The sequence below is a fragment of the Dermacentor silvarum genome, chromosome 8 (genome assembly GCF_013339745.2).
Source record: "Dermacentor silvarum isolate Dsil-2018 chromosome 8, BIME_Dsil_1.4, whole genome shotgun sequence".
Taxonomy (NCBI): domain Eukaryota; kingdom Metazoa; phylum Arthropoda; class Arachnida; order Ixodida; family Ixodidae; genus Dermacentor; species Dermacentor silvarum.
Genome location: NC_051161.1, coordinates 10283579 through 10301740, shown reverse-complemented (window position 1 = coordinate 10301740; position 18162 = coordinate 10283579). Strand labels below are relative to the sequence as shown.

General features: G+C 44.1%; 1 protein-coding gene, 1 long non-coding RNA gene and 1 pseudogene across 2 annotated transcripts in view; all 3 read right to left on the bottom strand.

Moving 5' to 3' along the window:
- Positions 1-3199: 3199 nt before the first annotated feature.
- LOC119462979 (U2 spliceosomal RNA) lies at positions 3200-3379 on the bottom strand (annotated as a pseudogene).
- Positions 3380-4834: 1455 nt separating this feature from the next.
- LOC125947548 (uncharacterized) lies at positions 4835-9789 on the bottom strand. The gene is made up of 4 exons (XR_007468372.1): positions 9579-9789; positions 7321-7395; positions 6813-6906; positions 4835-5695 (listed from the first exon to the last, which is right to left on the bottom strand). It is a non-coding gene; the product is annotated as an uncharacterized LOC125947548 (long non-coding RNA).
- A 1865-nt stretch (positions 9790-11654) lies between these two features.
- LOC119461942 (multidrug resistance protein MdtG-like) overlaps positions 11655-18162 on the bottom strand; it is a 29848-nt gene continuing 23340 nt past the window's right edge. Inside the window, exons 6-10 of the mRNA XM_037723305.2 lie at positions 16878-16946; positions 16600-16702; positions 15605-15762; positions 13741-13839; positions 11655-11747 (exon numbers count right to left, since the gene is read on the bottom strand). Of these exons, the coding sequence (XP_037579233.2) occupies positions 11655-11747; positions 13741-13839; positions 15605-15762; positions 16600-16702; positions 16878-16946 (522 nt within the window). The remainder of the gene's footprint in view (positions 11748-13740; positions 13840-15604; positions 15763-16599; positions 16703-16877; positions 16947-18162) is intronic.

The following is an 18162-nucleotide window of genomic DNA, read 5'->3' as shown; positions in this document are numbered from 1 at the left end:
AAACTATGTAACACTGCGATTTGCCTGTAAATTTTCTCGATATGATAGAATTATAATCTGAATTATTAGCCCTCCACCCCTCCCCCCCCCCCAAAAAAAAAAAAATCCAGAGCCCTTCCACTATGTGAATATCGAAGACCAGTGAAGCTGTTGGTTTTGCTTAATTATATTTAAAATTGTTTTAATTTGGTTGCTATGTTAAATGGTTGGATAGGCACAACACATAACTTAGTTGCATTGTCGCGCGCCGTATTCTGTATGTGCGAGTGAAGGCGAGTTTAAGCGACTAGAATCGGACCACCTTGGACCATCGGCCTCAGCACGTTGGGCCGCTGCGCGTATCGGCTCCTCGTCGCTTTCGCATCCATTGGCGTTGTTTAGTGCGCCGGCGCTCCTCGAAGGCGCGCTCTTCCTCTTCGGAGTAAGCGACATAGGTCTTACCCATACCGAGTCCAAGGGGCAACTCATGACGTCGCTAGGGAAATGGCTATGTCACGAGAAAATGAGACACAGCTACCGGTTGGTAGACTATTGCGTTTTATCACTGATTTTTCGGCACGCATCGTCATATACTAGCGTTTATGCATGCAGCGTTCATCTCTCCGGCGCATTGTTTTTGTCTCTCTGGGTCCCACGTGTGACAAGGGTAATTCAAGGGCGCGTTACAGGTCTCCGGGCCCACAGGTGTATGCGCCATTGAGCTTGGACCCTTTCTGCAGTATCGCCAGGATCGGCCCACATGACATGCGTATGTGCCATTGCGCTTGGACCTTTTTTGCACTATCTCCAGGATCGGCCCACTTGTTTTTTGTCAACATTTCGGAGACATTTTTTTTCTAGATCCTAACCATGGACAGCTTAGCTGTATAAAATAAAAAATGAGTTGTGAGTCTCAAAATGAGTCTTATGAGTTGTGAATGCCTTCGCATTCACAACTCATAAGAAGTGCTTATAGGTGCTCTCGGATCTTTTTTTAGACTGTGCTGTGTAGATTTACACGCTACGCAACAGTATGCTTAGCTGCGCCTAGTTGCGAGGTTAGACTTCCTGAAATTTTTACGGAAACGGCATTCGAGTTCGATACAGAACTCCACAAGTGTTCCTGTCACCGAGTGAACGAATCACCGCAGCTGCGATTGCGCAATTTTTCGCTCGCGCCGAGTGGTTCAGGACCATTTGACGAAAAAAACTTGCAATCAAATGCCGTCCGCACAGCTTTCTACGTACGGCCACATGCGTTTGATGTATCGGCTAAAAAAAGAATATTAAGCGCCACACTTGCACTGTGCCCTAAGTTGGAAAACCGAAATGTCGCAATCAAGCACGCGGTCAAAAGAAAAAGTTCACACGTATTGCACGCTGTCAGTACATTGAAATTAGGTTGCGCATTAATCGTACAATCTATTCTATCCGTGACCACGTCGCACCTAAAAAAAATATGCAGTGTCATGCAGGCTTTTCTGTCGCATACATTCTTTAAATTTTTATTTATACAGGAGTGGTCTGGCACCGTGCACAGATCTGTCATATGTGTAGGGAAGGTGAGACCACATATAATTTTCTTAATTTCTTCTCAACGATTTATTAGCTTAAGAAAATGAAACTGCACCCCGCCTTCTTGGATTAGATTGCACAGTTGAAAAATGTAGAGGCACCCATATTTAGCTGCCTTTACACTTGGGCATAACGACGGGGAGGTTAGCGCCCCCATCCAAGATTTTCTTTTAGGGTCAATGAGATTTAAATTCTGAATACACAATTTAAAGCCTCCGTTTCTTTTACCCTAATTGCACTTTAATTGCTTTATTTTTTACGGTTATGGTACAATTTCATTTTCATAAGATAATGCAGGCTATCCAATCTCTATATTTTGATTCTAACTTATTGTAAAATTTTGACCTCGTGTTTTGCAGTTTACTTTGACCTACCGGATTCTTGCCCGATCCCCAAGAGTGGGTACGTCCCATTATGTCACGAGGATCTACATCTACATATACAGAGTGTTTCAGCAGACACTTTCAAAATTGTTTAAAGGTTGCCTGTGGCAGATAGCACAATTCTAGTTCACGAAGTGGTCTAATCGATGAGGCGGATATTAGATGCACAAGAAATTGAAATGCATAACTGACTAATTCCAAAAAATCTAAGTTTTTAACTAATTACCTTATGGCCAATATTTCAATTTACAAATTCTAGCCGTGGAGTTCGCAAGGCGGATCCACTTGGAACGAATTCTCAGGATGACACCAGTTTCGATAAAAAATTCCCGAAGTTTGCGGAGAAATACATTGGCATGCCAGTTACTTTCTTAACAAACGTCGTTTTATGCATTGTAGCACACCTGCTATGGCCCTGTCATGCCAGGGCTTCGGACAGTATTGTGTTAGTGGGGATGCTGCGGTGGAGCACCCGGCTTGGAACGGATTGACCCCCCCCCCCCCCCCCTTTACTCCCTCTCCCCCTGTGGCGGCTGCAGGCTCTAGCACTGCTACAGATCTACTGGTTCTGTTCTCTGCGGAATTACGCATTGAAACAACCAACACTACTTAAATGTCCTCACGGAAACAAGTATTCATCTTCAAACTGATAATTTCTTTAATAAACCGAATATATATATATATATATATATATATATATATATATATATATATATATTGACACGTGTGTGTACTTGTTCACCTTTCTCCGGTGACCGTTTTCAGTGGCTGTCAAGTGTTAAACGATGTCGCTCGTCGCAGGACGCGCCTGCAAGTATCGGAAGTCTCTCGAATGTTACCGATTCTATCTCGGCGAACCGTGTGCAATCCAATTTTATGCGCGATGCGAATTTTGTAGTACTTTCTGGAAGACACGCGGGCATCAGCGATTACGCTGGAACCTTCGACGAGTCGTGTATAAAAGTCGGCGCGCTTGTCTCGCTGATAGGATTTTAGACGATCGCCAACTTTGCTCGCCGCTATCCTTGTGCTTGAGGTTACTTGTTTTACTGGGCACAAGTTCGCCCAACAAAGAGTTGAGTTTGTATCTCACAGTTTTGACACTGTGTCGTTCTTCATCGTCGATACAACGTGACAATACATAGCTTTCTAAAAGCGATCGACTTTTCGTTTACATTGGAAATCATCGTCTAAGGTACCTGCACAGTATTACAGCGAAGCTGTATATGGCTAGTTTCCAGGGGATCGATGTCCGTAGACCAAAAACGTGGACCGATCCCGAAGATAGGGCAATTCCGGGCCGACCTGCTGTGGAGGTGAAGCAGGATTCAAGCACTCCACCTACTTGCAAAAATTAGTTTAATATCTTGGGCCCAAATAGAACCCGTATTAGACATTAAGCTGATAAGAAGAGATATTACACTGGGACCCGCGTCGGCCATGTCTACGTTCGCACCATACATGTGTACGCCATCCCGCGTACCCAAACTAGAGCACTGCACGGGCCGATTTTTGCGGCCCGGGCCCGGCCCGGGCCCGTTTTTACATTGGGCGGCCCGCCCGAGCCCGATCAAAACTTTTATGGCGATACCCGGGCCCGGCCCGGGCCCGGAAATAATCTACGTTACCCGCCCGGCCCTGCCCGCCACCCCTTTACCTTAAGCCCGAGCCCGGCCCGAGCCCGGCTCGAAACCGGCCCGAACCCGGCCGGAGACCGAAAAATACATGTTTTCAGAGTTGAGAAGCCCGAGAATAACTCGCAGAAAGCCCGAGCCCGGCCCGGGCCCGCGTCAAAAAACCCGAGCCCGGCCCGGGCCCGGGTCAAAAAGCACACACCGTGCCCGAGCCCGGCCCGAGCCCGTGAAAAAACTGCTCTGCCGGCCCGGCCCGGCCCACGCTTTCGGGTAAGCCCGAGCCCGTGCAGTGCTCTAACCCAAACTAGTGCCTACCAACCTGAGTGTCTTCGGTCTCCTGACGTTATGCTCTACGTAGCTCCTTTCCTCAGTTATGCTTTGACTGAAGTGGGTAGGCACGTGTTGTATGGTCTGAAGAACAACAGCGTGCCTACGACGGCGTGAACAGAAAAGGGAATGGGCGCGGCGACGGCGGAAGGAGACCATCGACGATGAGTGGGCCGAAAACGCCAAGCGTAAGCGTGCTGCCCGCCAGGACCGTGAGGTGGAAAGAAATGCGAACCGTCCATGTAGACCCCATCCCGCAAACTTGGAACGTTTCACCGGAGCAACGGTCAATCACCACATACACAGCTTCGCTGGTCATCCACCTTCACAGAGTGGAATGGCACAGAATTTTTATTAGAGAATATGTCTATAGCATGCACTGCATTGCTCACCTCCTTTTACAAGGATATTTTGTTGAGGAATGATGAGATTTTATTCATAAGACTAAATTACAAAATACGCGTATGCAGACAACGATCCCAGAGTTGTGATATACTGAAAACAATACCGTTGGATTGAAGTTATAATAAAATAAATTACGTTACCTCTGCAACAGAGCAGCACATCAGCAGAATGTACGAATAGCAGAGAGAGCACAAGCGAAGCGTATTTTATTAAATGAATCAGAAATAGGGTTTATATTTAGTATGATGATAGAAACCAGTGGCACTGAAAAAAGCCATACTTTTGTTTAAGAAGTGTAGAAATTAAAAAAAAAATGTCTCCGTGTCGCCAGAAAGGCAAAACATCGATTGCGCTAGCAAATTAGAGGACAGCTATATGAAGTAAGGATAGTAGTTTTATCGGCAGTATAAACTTATAAACATAGGCATACTAACTCAATAAACAAGTATGGTGTCACGCGTGCACAAGGAAACATGGATCCATCTCACTCGATGACCGCGGAAACTCGCTGTCAAAACACTACACTTTATTTAGTGCAACGCTGTTCCGATGGGACCATATCTTTCTCCAGTGAAACAGTAATAAAACTGAAAATTTTGTAAACCTTTTTCTATGGATGTAGTAGCGCAAGCTGTCAGTATCACTTTGCCAACAGAAAGTAACCAACCGTAACGAAAGGTCCTGCTAGTTCCGTTGTTACTCTAAAGAAGCATAACAAATGATTTCCTCTATATAATTCGATTCCTATATGATTTCTCGAAAAATACCCTTATTCTTTTAGCTCGTTGCATAGCAAGAGCTTTCAATTATACAGTTTCGATTCCATGAGGGAATGTAGGAGGGTTTATGGTCCCCTCCGAAACTTACGTACTACGTGATGCATGTGGTTAAAAGGATGCTTCACATCCGCCGCATTGGCCGTGAGTGGCGCTGGCTAACACCCCCAGGGTTAGATCTAGCACACATGCACAAATGCCCGAGAGAGAAGAAACTGAACGCTAATAAAAGGCACAGGCTTGTCTCCCTGTGCCGCACGCGCTTCATTTGTTAAAAGTATATGCGAATCTAAGTTAATGCCAATTTATCCGGCGAGAACCCGACCAGCGACCGACCTAGGGGAAACCATGGAATAGTAGGTGAAGGAAGCTTCGCTTTAAAAAATCAAGTTCCTCGGGGCGCCTTATTGTTCTAGCTCAAAATACACATGAGTTGTTTGTACGTGGGGGCGCGTTGCATGGCTGGCGTTGTACAACGGACCATACCGGTAGAATTTGCGTTGGAACCACTATAAAATAGAGGTCAACAGGTGCGAGAATCCGTTGTAATACCACACTGCTGCTTGCGTCGCCTGCTGCAGGACGATGCCATCCACTGAATGAATGTAACTGGGGTCTGGAGGACAGAAAAAGGCAAAAGAAGGAAGAAATAACATTCGTGTTACCAGCTAGAGAATGAAGGATAGAGATAGGTAGAGATTCTCGGAAAATTAATTTCGAAACACGCCTGATTTTACGACCTTGCAAGGTGCCGGCACGTAAAATGCGTAATGCATACACTTGCCATTTTCTTAACAATAACAAAAATTATATAAAGCAAGCAAAGGGAGAGCGTCTAATTAAAAAAAAGAGTACTGTCGCAATCATCAAGGATGATGTAGGCCTCGAGTCATTGTGATAAAAGGTAATATTAAGTGTACGCCTCGTTACGTGTGTCGGCCTTCGTTTATAACAACGAAGCTTATGGTTGATTAAGTGACACATTGAGCAGCTATGGTTTGCACAGAAGCACGGGCAAGGAACTGAACAACCAGTGAAATTGTCAGAATCCCGACGATCAGGACTTCCCGAGAAGCATACTGTGTAGAGCGTGCGAGAACGACTATAATGTTGGAGTGCGGCGAAATACACGTAACGCAGACGAGCTGCTCTCTGAACTGTCCGCATCATCAGCAAGAGTTTAAGGCATTCGAGGTAGATGGGACCAACGGAATCTAGTTTTCGTAATTAAAGCCGTGGTTGTAAACTCAAGACATTCAAGAATTAGCAGAATATCAGTGCTCTTGCGCAAAAGATAAAAATGGTGAAGACACCGCTACATAAGTAGCTATGTCTGCGGTAATGTGCCATCCACTGCTTTACGTAGCAAAGAATGGCATACCATAATGAGTAAGGTCGCTGGGAGGACTATAAAAAGCACATTCCACAATGTTAAGCTTCTTTTCAGCAATTTATAAAGATTCTTATTCCAATAGTCATATGGGAACTTCTGTCTACATGAAGCTAGCCAAAAGCACATGTGTATATATGTTTTCACCTCTATCTCCTGCCGCTTTGCACCGCCACACACACCGTCATTTTCTTTTATAGATTTCGCGTCACCGAACTCCCTTTGCTTATAGCCGATAATTTATCGCTGTAAAAGTACAAAAAAACAACAACAAAGTAGCAACGCAATATACCGTACGCATATATTTTTTTTAAAGTGTGACGTGAAAAGGGAATGTACTTACCCATAGTACAAGAAGTCCGAACATGAACATAGACCCACTCCTATATCCAAACCTTTCGACAAGGTATCCAGCAATCGGAGGCGTCATTGTAGCTCTGTAATAAGTAACAGATTACGAGTGCTCAAGTTTTATTTGGAAATGAGCTGACATATACGTGCCATTGATACATTGCTTGCGAAATTTCGCAATACATTGCATTACGAAAGTCGGGGATGAAGGACACCTATGGTGATATAAAAGACCGAAGGCACTGCAAGCTTGATGTGCCGTACCCTGAAACAGCTCTGTTAAGAATGAATAAAACGTTCGATCGTTTTTCCACCAGTGCGTTTCGCCTGGGCAGCGCACTTTATGGAGTGTTTGAACCTACTTCAGCCAGGTAGGCACCGCAACAAACACAATTAATGCTCTCGTGTTAAGGCACTCATATTTTAAGATGTATATGCGTAGATGGAGAAAGAGGAAGACAGAGAGATATAACGAATGTAACAAACAAAAGTGAACTCACCCGAGCACAAGACTTGTGATAACGACGGTGGAAATGAAAGACGTTGTTTTTATATCATTCGGATATCCTCGTATCCTGAAAATTGTTGATTTTGTTGTCACACACAGACAGGTGAGCAAAGAAAATTTAACTTTTAGAAAAACTAAGCATTATTCCATATTTTGTATTGTCATTCCTGTGATGACACGGGAAGTCATGATAAGCGATTGATTGTGGGAAGGCGCCAAGGACGACGTCAGTGGTAAAAATATTTCACGGAAGGGCGTACGAAAGTATGCTCCCGCGCACTCTCTCTACGCCAGGAATAAGCGTCACATGGTTTTTAATTCTCTTGCCGGCGTGAAGTCGAGGCTGTCTGGTTTATAGATCGACGCACACAGGAGTCCTTACTGAAATAAGCCCCAACTAAGTACGCGGTGGTCAGCGTGCTACGGTGTTCCTTTAGAGTACATAATGCAACGATTTGTTTATTGTTCGATATTTTTTTATATTCAAAGCACCCTTTTGGCATATATTGCATAAATATACGCTCTCTATGAAAATGAAAGAAACATTGCTACACTGAATTTTGGTGCAGTCAACAATAATATCACCATACTGATCAACCACATGCGCGCTATCGGCTTGTGGCTCACAGCCGTTAAAGAGAGCGCCGATAGAGTGAACAGCCGTCTCACCTTCTTATGCTTTCTATGAATTAATCGGAGCTCTCAAATTCGGTGGAATGGTGCATTAGTATATGACAAAACGTGGCTTACAATATCCATATGAAACCTGAATTCACTTTAGTGTCCGTTTACTGAAATTACCAGGCTCTACCTTCGCGGAAAAAACAATCAGTAGGCAACACTGACAAAGTATTTTCAAATATGAGGTAAGTTCGCATTCGGGCATGCGCGCACCCGTGAGCAAAAGTATATGGACAACGGGAGCGGTTCGAAAACTTGGAAAATTGGATGCGTGGCACTTTCTGTCGAGAATGCTCTAGCGGCCGTGCGCATGCGCGTCCCATCATATGTGCCAGCAAGTCATGTTGCTTTCCTTATTGAGGTACGCTGCTCGTCGACTAAACGTTCAACAGGCAGCCGCCTGCGCAGATTCCTCTGCTCCGTCACATCTGTACCGCTGTTTCACTGAATGACTGCGGCAGAGCTGGCTCGCGCGCCCGTCGCGCATCTCCTATCGGTTATCGTGCGGCTTACTGCCTACTCTACCTCCTTTTGGCGAATCGCGAACAATTTGGTTCTCACTGCGGCCGTATGTTATCGGAAGCGCTTCCATATCAGCGGCCACTTATTCAAGCATTGCTTTTCAATCGGTGTCCTTTGTCACGCAAAAGGATTGCAACAGTTTATCGACGCTTTATTGAGTGAAAGCAGCAGTATCACGTCGCCAGCAAATATTGGAAGCTCTTCCGATAACATAGAGCCGCCGTAAGAAGCAATCCATTCTGTCCGAGTCATCAAAAGGTGTGAGAGTGGGCAGTAGGCCGCGCGATAACCACAAAAATGCAATGCACGACGGACGCGCGAGCCAGCTTGGCCTTGGCCACTATGTGACATAGCCGCGGCGATATGTTAGAGCCGAGGAAGCGGCATAGGCGGCTGGACGGTGAGCGTTTAGTCGGCAAGCAGCGTACGTCGCCGAGAAAAGCAACATGGCAGACCGTCAGATGTGAGGGGATTCGCAGGCGCACCGGCGCTTGAGCTCACTCTCGACAACAGGCTCCACGCCCGGAGGTGGCGCGTCAATGCAGTTTGGCACGAGCTCCCATTGTCCGTACACTCACGGGTGTAAGGTGGTCATGGCCCGAATTCACAAAAACTTCTTACGCTAGAATTTTTCGTAAGAACGAATTTTAGCCAATCCGGATGCCAGACATATCACTAGTGAAGGCGACCAGCCAATGGCAAAGCGAAGTTACGAAAGCAGAGCTTTGTGAATATGGCCCCAGTTTCCGTGCAGTGCCCTCCCCCCTACTCCCTCCCTCCCTACGTGGTACTCCGACATAAACACAAAAACAAAAACTTCTGCAGCGACAGTTTTATTATTTTGTGAAAATTCCCTGATGTAAAATACCTGCAACAGCGGGTCGCTTCTTTTAATAATGTCCTGACACTCGATGATTCTTGAGATAGTAATTAAAACACGTCGGTGATATCATTCATTCATGGTGTCGCTCATTACCATTAAAGCTGACTATGGGTATCGTCATTGTCACAACCAAGCTTGAATGCCTTCATCATGATGAAACTTACACAGCGTGTTGTAGTGCGTGACAATAACCACAAACAAATTGAGCGGCCATGCCTACCCCCGTGAACACTTGAGAGAGGTATACCATCCACATAGCCCTGAAGAGAGAAAAGAAATAAGCACAGAAAATTGACTCTTGCGCAAGAAGGAAGGAGTTGCGAGGAGCTATCGGGTATTGTAGTCGTATTTCTCAGCAAGTTATGAAAACTATAATGTTTGTGGCATCAGCATGCTTAGACGCAAGATGACGGTGTAAATCTAGGGAGAATATTTCTTTGGGTAATGCCCCCAAAATTTACACCTTTTACAGCGAAGCTGTATATGCCTAGGTTCTGGTGGATCGCGTCCGCGTACAAAACGACGCGTAGAACAACAATTAGAAAAAAGTGGGCCGATCCTGGCGATCGTACAGAAAGGGCCCATTGCAAGGTCAATGGCACATACCCCTGTCATGTGGGTCGATCCTGGTGATAGTGCAGAAATGGTCTAAACTCGATGCCACATGCATACCCCTGTGAGGTCGGGGACCTGTAATGCCCCCTAAAACCGCCCTTGTCACACGTGGCAGCCAAAGAGACAAAAACAATGCGCCGGAGCGATGAACGCTGTTGCCCAAACACTAGTCTGTGACGATATGTGTCGAAACGTCAGTGATAAAACGTAATGGTCTACCAACCAATAACTGCGTCTCATTCTCTCTTGACATAGCCATTTCCCTAGTGACGTCATCAGTTGCCCCTTGATCTCGCCATGGGTAAGACCCGTGTCGCTCGCTCCGAAGAGGAAGAGGGCGCCCTCAAGGAGCGCCGGCGCGCTCAGCAGCGCGAATCGATGCGAAGGCGACGAGAAGCCGAACGCGCAGCGGCCCAATGTGCTGCGGCCGATGGTGTTAGGTGGTGTGAATCTAGTCGCCTAAACTCGCTTTCATTCGCACATACAGAATACTGCGCGCAGCCACGCAACGAAGTTGTGTCGTGCCTTTTCAACCATTTAACATAACCACCAAATTAAAAATAAATGAAACATAATTAAACAAAACCAACAGCTTCGCAGGTCTTCCACCTTCACGTAGTGGAAAGTCTCTGAATTTTTTTTTGATGAAAATGTTTTCTTTCCTGAGTTCAGATCTACTTGAAGTTAGTCGGATCAGGGTACCTGTCCGCCACTTTCTGATCTCATTTGTAAAATAGGGCGATTGGAGGTCTCCAAATGCACGTAATGCAATTAAAAAAAGCGTCAAAGTGAAGCATGAAACGAAAAAGATGCACCAAGTGAGCATAGAGCTATGTACGGAGAAGTAATAATGCATAATTATCGCAAAAAGTCCGAAATTATACCCAGATGCGCTCGTTCTAACTGGGCGCGCCAAAAGTGGGAGCGGAAGTGTGGCTTTACTCAACAAAAACAGGGACCGATCATGGAAGTAGTTGAGTCTAGAAATGTCGGCCGATCTCAAAGGTAGTGCAGTCTAAAGAAGGGTTAAACCACATGGTACACTTATGCGCCCAGGAAGGCCTTGTCTTTCTTCGATGTCAACCGCTGTTTACTCGCCTTTTTTTGTTACACATTTGATGCAATGCCTCAACAGCATTCACTTTCATTCAATGCGCAGTCAATTGCGTTGAAATCAAACTAGCTTCTTTATTGTGTATCGAACACTTAGTTGAATCGGCTGAGTTCCGAAATTGTGCTTTCTGATTTAACTAGTCCCCTGAACTGACTATCACAATGTAAAAGTGGCTCATGAAGGATGCTTTAATCTGCTGAGATTATCTGTTTATTACGTTGTGGTACCGGTGCGAATATGTATTCAAAGTCAGGAAAATGTTTTATCTGTTCAGTAGCACGCGTGATTATACCACGACCGCTCGGCTTTTAGTTGATTTAAGTGGTTACGAAATAAACGTACTTCTTAATTTCTCATTTGGAAGTTTATATTATTGGGAAAACCAGAAATATTTACCACAGCAAAGGCATATGTTACATGGCATCCGCCGCGTTTTTTTTCTTGTTTTTTTTTTTTTTTTTTGCTACCATTGGCTTTCAACAGTTAAAAGTTGGCTTTGAAAAAACTTTACTTACGCTTCGGTTGGAATGAAAGGCGCCGGTCCTTGTATAAGAAAAACAAAAACTGTAAGAAATTGTCCTACAAAGGCAAAACAAGCATCCATCTGGAACAGAAATATTGCGATGAAGTCCTCTTATTCTATACAGGATTAATATTTTCCTTCCTGTTTGTAATACCTGTACGAGAAATAAAAAACAGAGGGTTGCTAACGCCACTTCTCTCGACTGCTTCGTCAAACTGTAAATTTCAATTGCCGGTCAGTTGCTTGACATACAACCTCCTCTTGTTGAAATGAGGGCAATATGCTATAAAAACACCGTGACCGAGTTCATATATCAGTTGCTGAGATTACGCAATGCACGTTCAGGATGATATGCCTTAAATGAAGGAAAATTTGGTCAGCGCAGCGTAAAGCATACAGATTAAAGAATTGTCTTCGCCGCAACTTAGTGCTCAAATGCGTGCTATTCCAGCCTTAGGAAAAAACAGGAGCACCTCTGTAGTCACGGAATATTGCTACAAGGAAATGTGCGAACGTGAAATCAGTTAATGGTAGATGATTTGGAGTGATTCAGTGATCTCTAGCAAAGCAATAAGGGAGAAGCGGGAAACGCGGGAGGGCTTATGTCTGATTTCTTGATTTATTTACTTGTCAGAGAGATACAAGTTGAACTGCACAAAATTTGCACCAGACATTTGGCTAAAAGAACGCAGAAAATTTTACTCGAGGACTGTCTGGAAGGCTTGTGGAAAAAAATGCAAGCAACAAAATAATATAAAAACCCATTCCGCACTTCCTATCGGGATGAGTGGGACATCACGCTCACGAAATCGGACACCTTTACATATGGACGCAAATTATGTCTCCTCCACCTCATACGTGAGCAGATCAACACGGATCACAAACCAAGACCTGAGTCTTCTGCTTCTCCCTGCCACTTGCCGTTCGGGTAGCTTTTTGCATGATGTCCTTGCTTGAATTGAATTAAAGTAAATTATATCCAGGGGCTCTACATGCCAGAACTACGATCTGATTATTAGGCACGCCCGTAGCGGGAGCTTCGAATGAATTTGCACGTTCTTTCTTGACACTGAACATAAGTCCAAAGGGTAAGAAAAAATTGATATTCATGTTTCTCCTCTTCTTTTATGAGCTTCAGAAATATATCGATGCCATCAGTGCCATTGACTTTGCCCTTAAATAGATTATTGATCTTTTTCTGAAAAACCAAAGAAACAGAATCTTTAAAAAAAGCTTATGTTTTTTAACTGTTCACTGGGGCCCCTTTCAATATGATTACTGAGAGGGTCCGCGGCTTATTGTCAAGAAAGTTTAAGTCACTCTTCAACTCAGCTGCTCCCACGTCAAAGAAATGTGCTTGTGACTCACTATGCTAGATGTCTCTTGAACGATTACGTTCTTTTGCCACGCCTTTGTTTGCTGCAATTTCTCGGTTAACTAGTTTATTCTCTAGTATACATACTTAGATGTCATAATCTTGTTCGATAAATTTAGGAGGAATTTATAAGCATGCAAGAATAAATATTGTCAATTATAGAGAGTAAATCTCTCATCAAAATTGGAACCAAAGCATGCAGCGCACTGTAGAGCAGGCGTCTCATTTATCCTTTCATTATGCGGTCTTATTCTTCCTGAGGACACAGGATGGAGTGAAATCACTTTTCTCGTCGAAGAGTAATTAAGCTGAAGAGCACAGTGGCACAAAACACTCCAGAGGTGCAAATTTTGCAGTTTTTTGTTCACCTACACATCTGCCCTGCTGTAATGCCTTGAGAATGATAAGAGCAAAACTCCTAGTTATTTACTTTGTGCCGTATAGAAAAGGCGATTTTCCGTTCATCTGCCCTTCACGTAGCGGTGACAAAATACTACAGAAGTTATAGGCTCATTGGCGCTTTTTTGGGACGGGTTTCCTTAACTGTGTAGCTCAACTGCGCTGCTCAAATTGTGTTAAATATATTTGAACTGTGCCACTCCTCCAACCATCCCATTCCTTTCCCCGCCTTTGCCCGACCCTACAAACAGACAACGTGAATTAAATATATTGGATGGCGTAGTCAAAGAGACGCTGTACCTTTAGGTGACAGAAATATCCCAAAAGAAGCGCCGCAATTGTGTAGCTGGCAAACTGAACCATATAGACGACACCCAGCTTCGTAGTGTCGAGGCCAAACTGCAAAGAATGACGTCATTATCTAGAGGCAATCTGTTGACATGTTATAGCATTTACGGAGATCCAATAGTTGCCCATTTGCTGCTTTACACACGTCAAACGTTTATCAGTCCAATCAACGAGAAATGTTTCATTACAAAATCTATGCTAAATCATAATCATATTCATCATTATCAACCTATTTATGTCCATGGCAGGGCGAAAGCCTCTACCAGGGATCTCCAATTACCCCTGTATTGCGCCAGCTCATTCAATATCTTACGCCTAAAATTTCCTAATTTTGTCACACCACCTAAGTCTCCGCAATCCTTGACTGCGCTTCCTTACCATTGGTACCTGTTCTGTAACTCGAATAGACCGCGGGTAATGACCTTACGCGATGCATGGCCAGCCTAGCTCCATTGTTTTCCTTTTAATGTCAACTAGAACATCGGCTACATCTGTTCGCGCTCTGGTCCATACTTTTGTCTTCCTGTCTCTCAGCATTACGCCAAACATTTTTTGTTCCATCGCTCTTTACGCAAACGTTAACTTCTTGTGAAGTTTCTTCGTTAGCCTCCAAGTTTCTACCCCATATGTTAGTATCGGTAGAGTGCAATGATTGTACACTTTGGTTTTCAGGGATAGCGGTAAGCTGCTGGTTATGTTTTGGTAATACCTGCTGTATGCACTCCATTTCATTTTTATTCTTCCGTAAATTTTATTCGTGTGATCACGGTCCCCTGCAAATAATTCGCCTACATAAACTTACTGCCAATCATAAGTTTTTGTTAACTTGCCAGTCTAATAAACGCCAACTTTGTTTCCTGCATAATAGTCTGCAACCCTACTCTTCGACTTTGTCGGCTATGGTCCTCAATCTGTTGCAAGTCATCTTCAGCGTTGCAGAACCTGACAATCTCATCTGCCGGAATACGAGGTAGAATGTCTAATTCATAAGGACAGAGCGGGCAACACTGATCAATTTTATCGCAGTAATGAAACGGTAGCAGTTATTGTAAGAAAGCTAAATAGGAGATAGAGGTTAAAAGCAGTACAATCCTATGCCCCAACGTTCAGTCATGATGATCAAGAGACATAACTATGCTATGAGGATATTGAGTGATCATTGCACAGTCAGGGATTGCTCTCAATTTGTAGAGCGAAATAGGAAAATTATTCAACATGAAACCGGCTAGCTTGGAAGCAGTCAAGGGAAAAGCAGTTGAATTCATGTTAGCGCTCGTGAACAAGTATGCGATTCTAAAGCAGCAAGATGAAGGTAACTCTGCAAAATAAGACACGTTGGAAAACGAAGTAAGTCTAGAAAACCGAACAATCTTGTTTATCGTCGCGATGATAGAGATTCTACACCTAAATAATCTTTTCCCATGTCGCCACTATGCAGCTTGATAGATTTTCTACACGGGCCACGTCGAGCTTTTAAACTGTACCCACATCTGCAAAATCGTCTGTCACTGGCTAAAGAATTCACGCTTGTATCGCAATGACATATAATTAAGTGACCATTCCTTGGAATTGAATAGTGAAACCCATTTACGCGATATTCCTGTTGTGTTTTTCTCAGACTGTAAACCCATGCTGAGTGTCTAAGTTTTGCCGGTTGGTTCTGCAACGCCTTTCTGCACACTCTGCTTTTGTGCTCCCCACAAGTCTGGTAGGCTCTTTCAAGGCAGCAGCGCGTGGAAGCGAACTAATGACTGACTGAATGAAATGAACAAAAGCAAGCAAAAATATTTTTGCGATGCATTGAGATGTCCATTACCTGTCTGAGATGTGGCTCCAATGTCGGTTCATTAAATCCCATGATGATCCAGCATAACATCACAGTAACCATATCAATTACGAACACTGGATCAATGAGTAGCCTGTACAACTTCATTTGCTTCTTCGGAGACTCGGGGCTTGAACATCGTTGAGCATCTGAAATTCGTCAAATATAAGAAACTTCAGGAAACTTTTATTACCAGCTCTTGTGTGGATGGCTAAGCCGTTTTGGATGGAAATACGGCACGGTGAGAATTTTTTATTTACCCTCTTTTAGGCCTTCCTTGTAGTAAACATTGCATGGCTGTATTGGCGCGTTCATACTGTCGGAGTTGATAAATGGGCTTGCTACTTTTTGTAGCAGCCCTGTGGGGCTGACGCTACGTGGCTGTGCAAAGTGTTATCAATAACAATAAACTCTTTTACCGATGATTTGAGCCCGGGAAATGAGCAAATCAAATAACAGGGTGGTAGGAATAGGGGCACGAGTTAATTATGCATATTTTTTCCTAACATTTTAAATTATGCTTTGCTGTTAGTGTTCTCCATCGCCCACTCTAGCCTAAATCTTGGCACTAAGACTGGCAGTAATGTTCAAATAAATAAATAAATAAATAAATAAATAAATAAATAAATAAATAAATAAATAAATAAATAAATAAATAAATAAATAAATAAATAAATAAATAAATAAATAAATAAATAACGAAGTTGTTGCCTGTGGCGGCAGTACTGAAGAAGTTGCGCCAGCCAAACTCAGACTTCAATAATGGGAGTCGTATGGAAGTGTGATATCTGGAACATTTGTTGAACTTTTAATAAAGTTTGGATGACCGTTAACTGAGTCCTTGTGTGCACCATTTACCGGTGCCTGTAAGCCAGCAAGGCAAGAAATTTTGGTATGAAGGATTTTTGAGGGGATTTTAATAAGTCGGTGTCTTCAAGAGTTACATCTGGAAAGCTTTATTTTTCATACTTATAGGTCTTTGTTACCTTTTACGGGTTTGTCAGATAGTCTTTTCGAAGTGGTCGTCCATGGCAGTGAAAATCCGAGCAGCGCTGCTATTACGAAGAAAGGCAGTGGGTACGCCCAGGCCTAAGGACAAATCGGGGAAAGTTACGCTCATAGGCCAACGTCGACATAGGCGGCGAACGGATGCACAGGCTCAAAATAGCTGCCAGATAATAGTCCAAGTAGCAGCACTTTTAACGCAAAACAAGAGGCCTTTATCTATACAGTGTTTGCATAGTCGGTCTTACATTTCACTTACGTCAATGAGTACTCCGCCGAGGCCAGAACCGACCATGTTTCCTACGCCCCACAGGAACTCCATAGCGGACTGAAGAAAGAGAACCTTCTTAGTAAAGATCTGAGCCTGTATTCAAAAAATGTCCTTACGCTAGAGAGAGAGAGGGGGGGGGGGAAGGATGCATAGAAAGGCAGGGAGGTTAACCAGAGGTAGTTCCGGTTGGCTACCCTGCACGGGGGAAGGAGTAAGAGGATAAAAAGAGAAAATAGAGTCGAAGGTGGAGAGAAGTGTTTGTAAGAGCAAATACCAGAAAATCCTGATGCTTGACACTTTATTAGGGAAGGCGGCCCGCCAACAGTAGCGAGTAACGATTGAAGAGCTTTGTGAATTTTGCTCCAGATCATAGCTTTAACATTGTTAGCTTTAACGAGAAAAAGGAGAACGGAGGGCTTCCATTTTTTGTCACTCGTAACCGTATGAAGCCAACAAACAACAAAGACATGAAAAGCGTAGAGGAAAGAAACTGTATTTTTTATTAAAATGTAGAGACGATAAGGTTAAGGAGGAAACTGAAAGTGGACAAAAAGATAATTTACACTTCCACCAGTGAGAGCGGAACCCACACTTTACGCATTACGCATGCTGTGCGCTTCCAATCGAGCAACTGCAATGGCTATCCTCCCGTCCACTATTTTGTGTATTTCTGCCTGTGTGCTAGATTTGGCACTGAGAGTCTTACGCAACGCCACTCATGGCTGTAGCACAGGATGTGGCACATTCTTTTAACCGCTGGATGAGTCGCGTAGAACGCCGTAGTAGCTTTGAATGTCCGAAACAGAACTTCGCTGCAAATGACGTCGAAAGACCGCCGCCCCTGATAAGTGACACCCACTCTCCTCCTCCCTCCCACCCCTCACGCTTTCCCCTCCCCTCTAACTCCTCCCCTGATGGATGAAATGGAGGTTTTGCTGAATTCAATTCAAGTTTCCCGCGTTCACCCTGCTCTCGCGCACTCTGTTGGGACCTTTTATTACTGTTGGCTTAAAGCCGGCTGCAGATCCGTGGCTTCAGTCGGCTTGTCTTTAGCGCGTAGCGTCTGTTCGACACCATTTCTAGCGCGCTTATTTTTCATTTACTAACGTAAAAACCAGTCCAATGTGTATTCTTAATAAATGAACGCTGCGGATCACGGTTATGTACATATATTTGGCCTCAAACAGGCCTGAGGTTTAATTTGGGCTGTATAATGTTGACGTGTATGACCCCATGCCACCAGTGCTAGTAGCTCGCTTGATTTTGGCTGGGC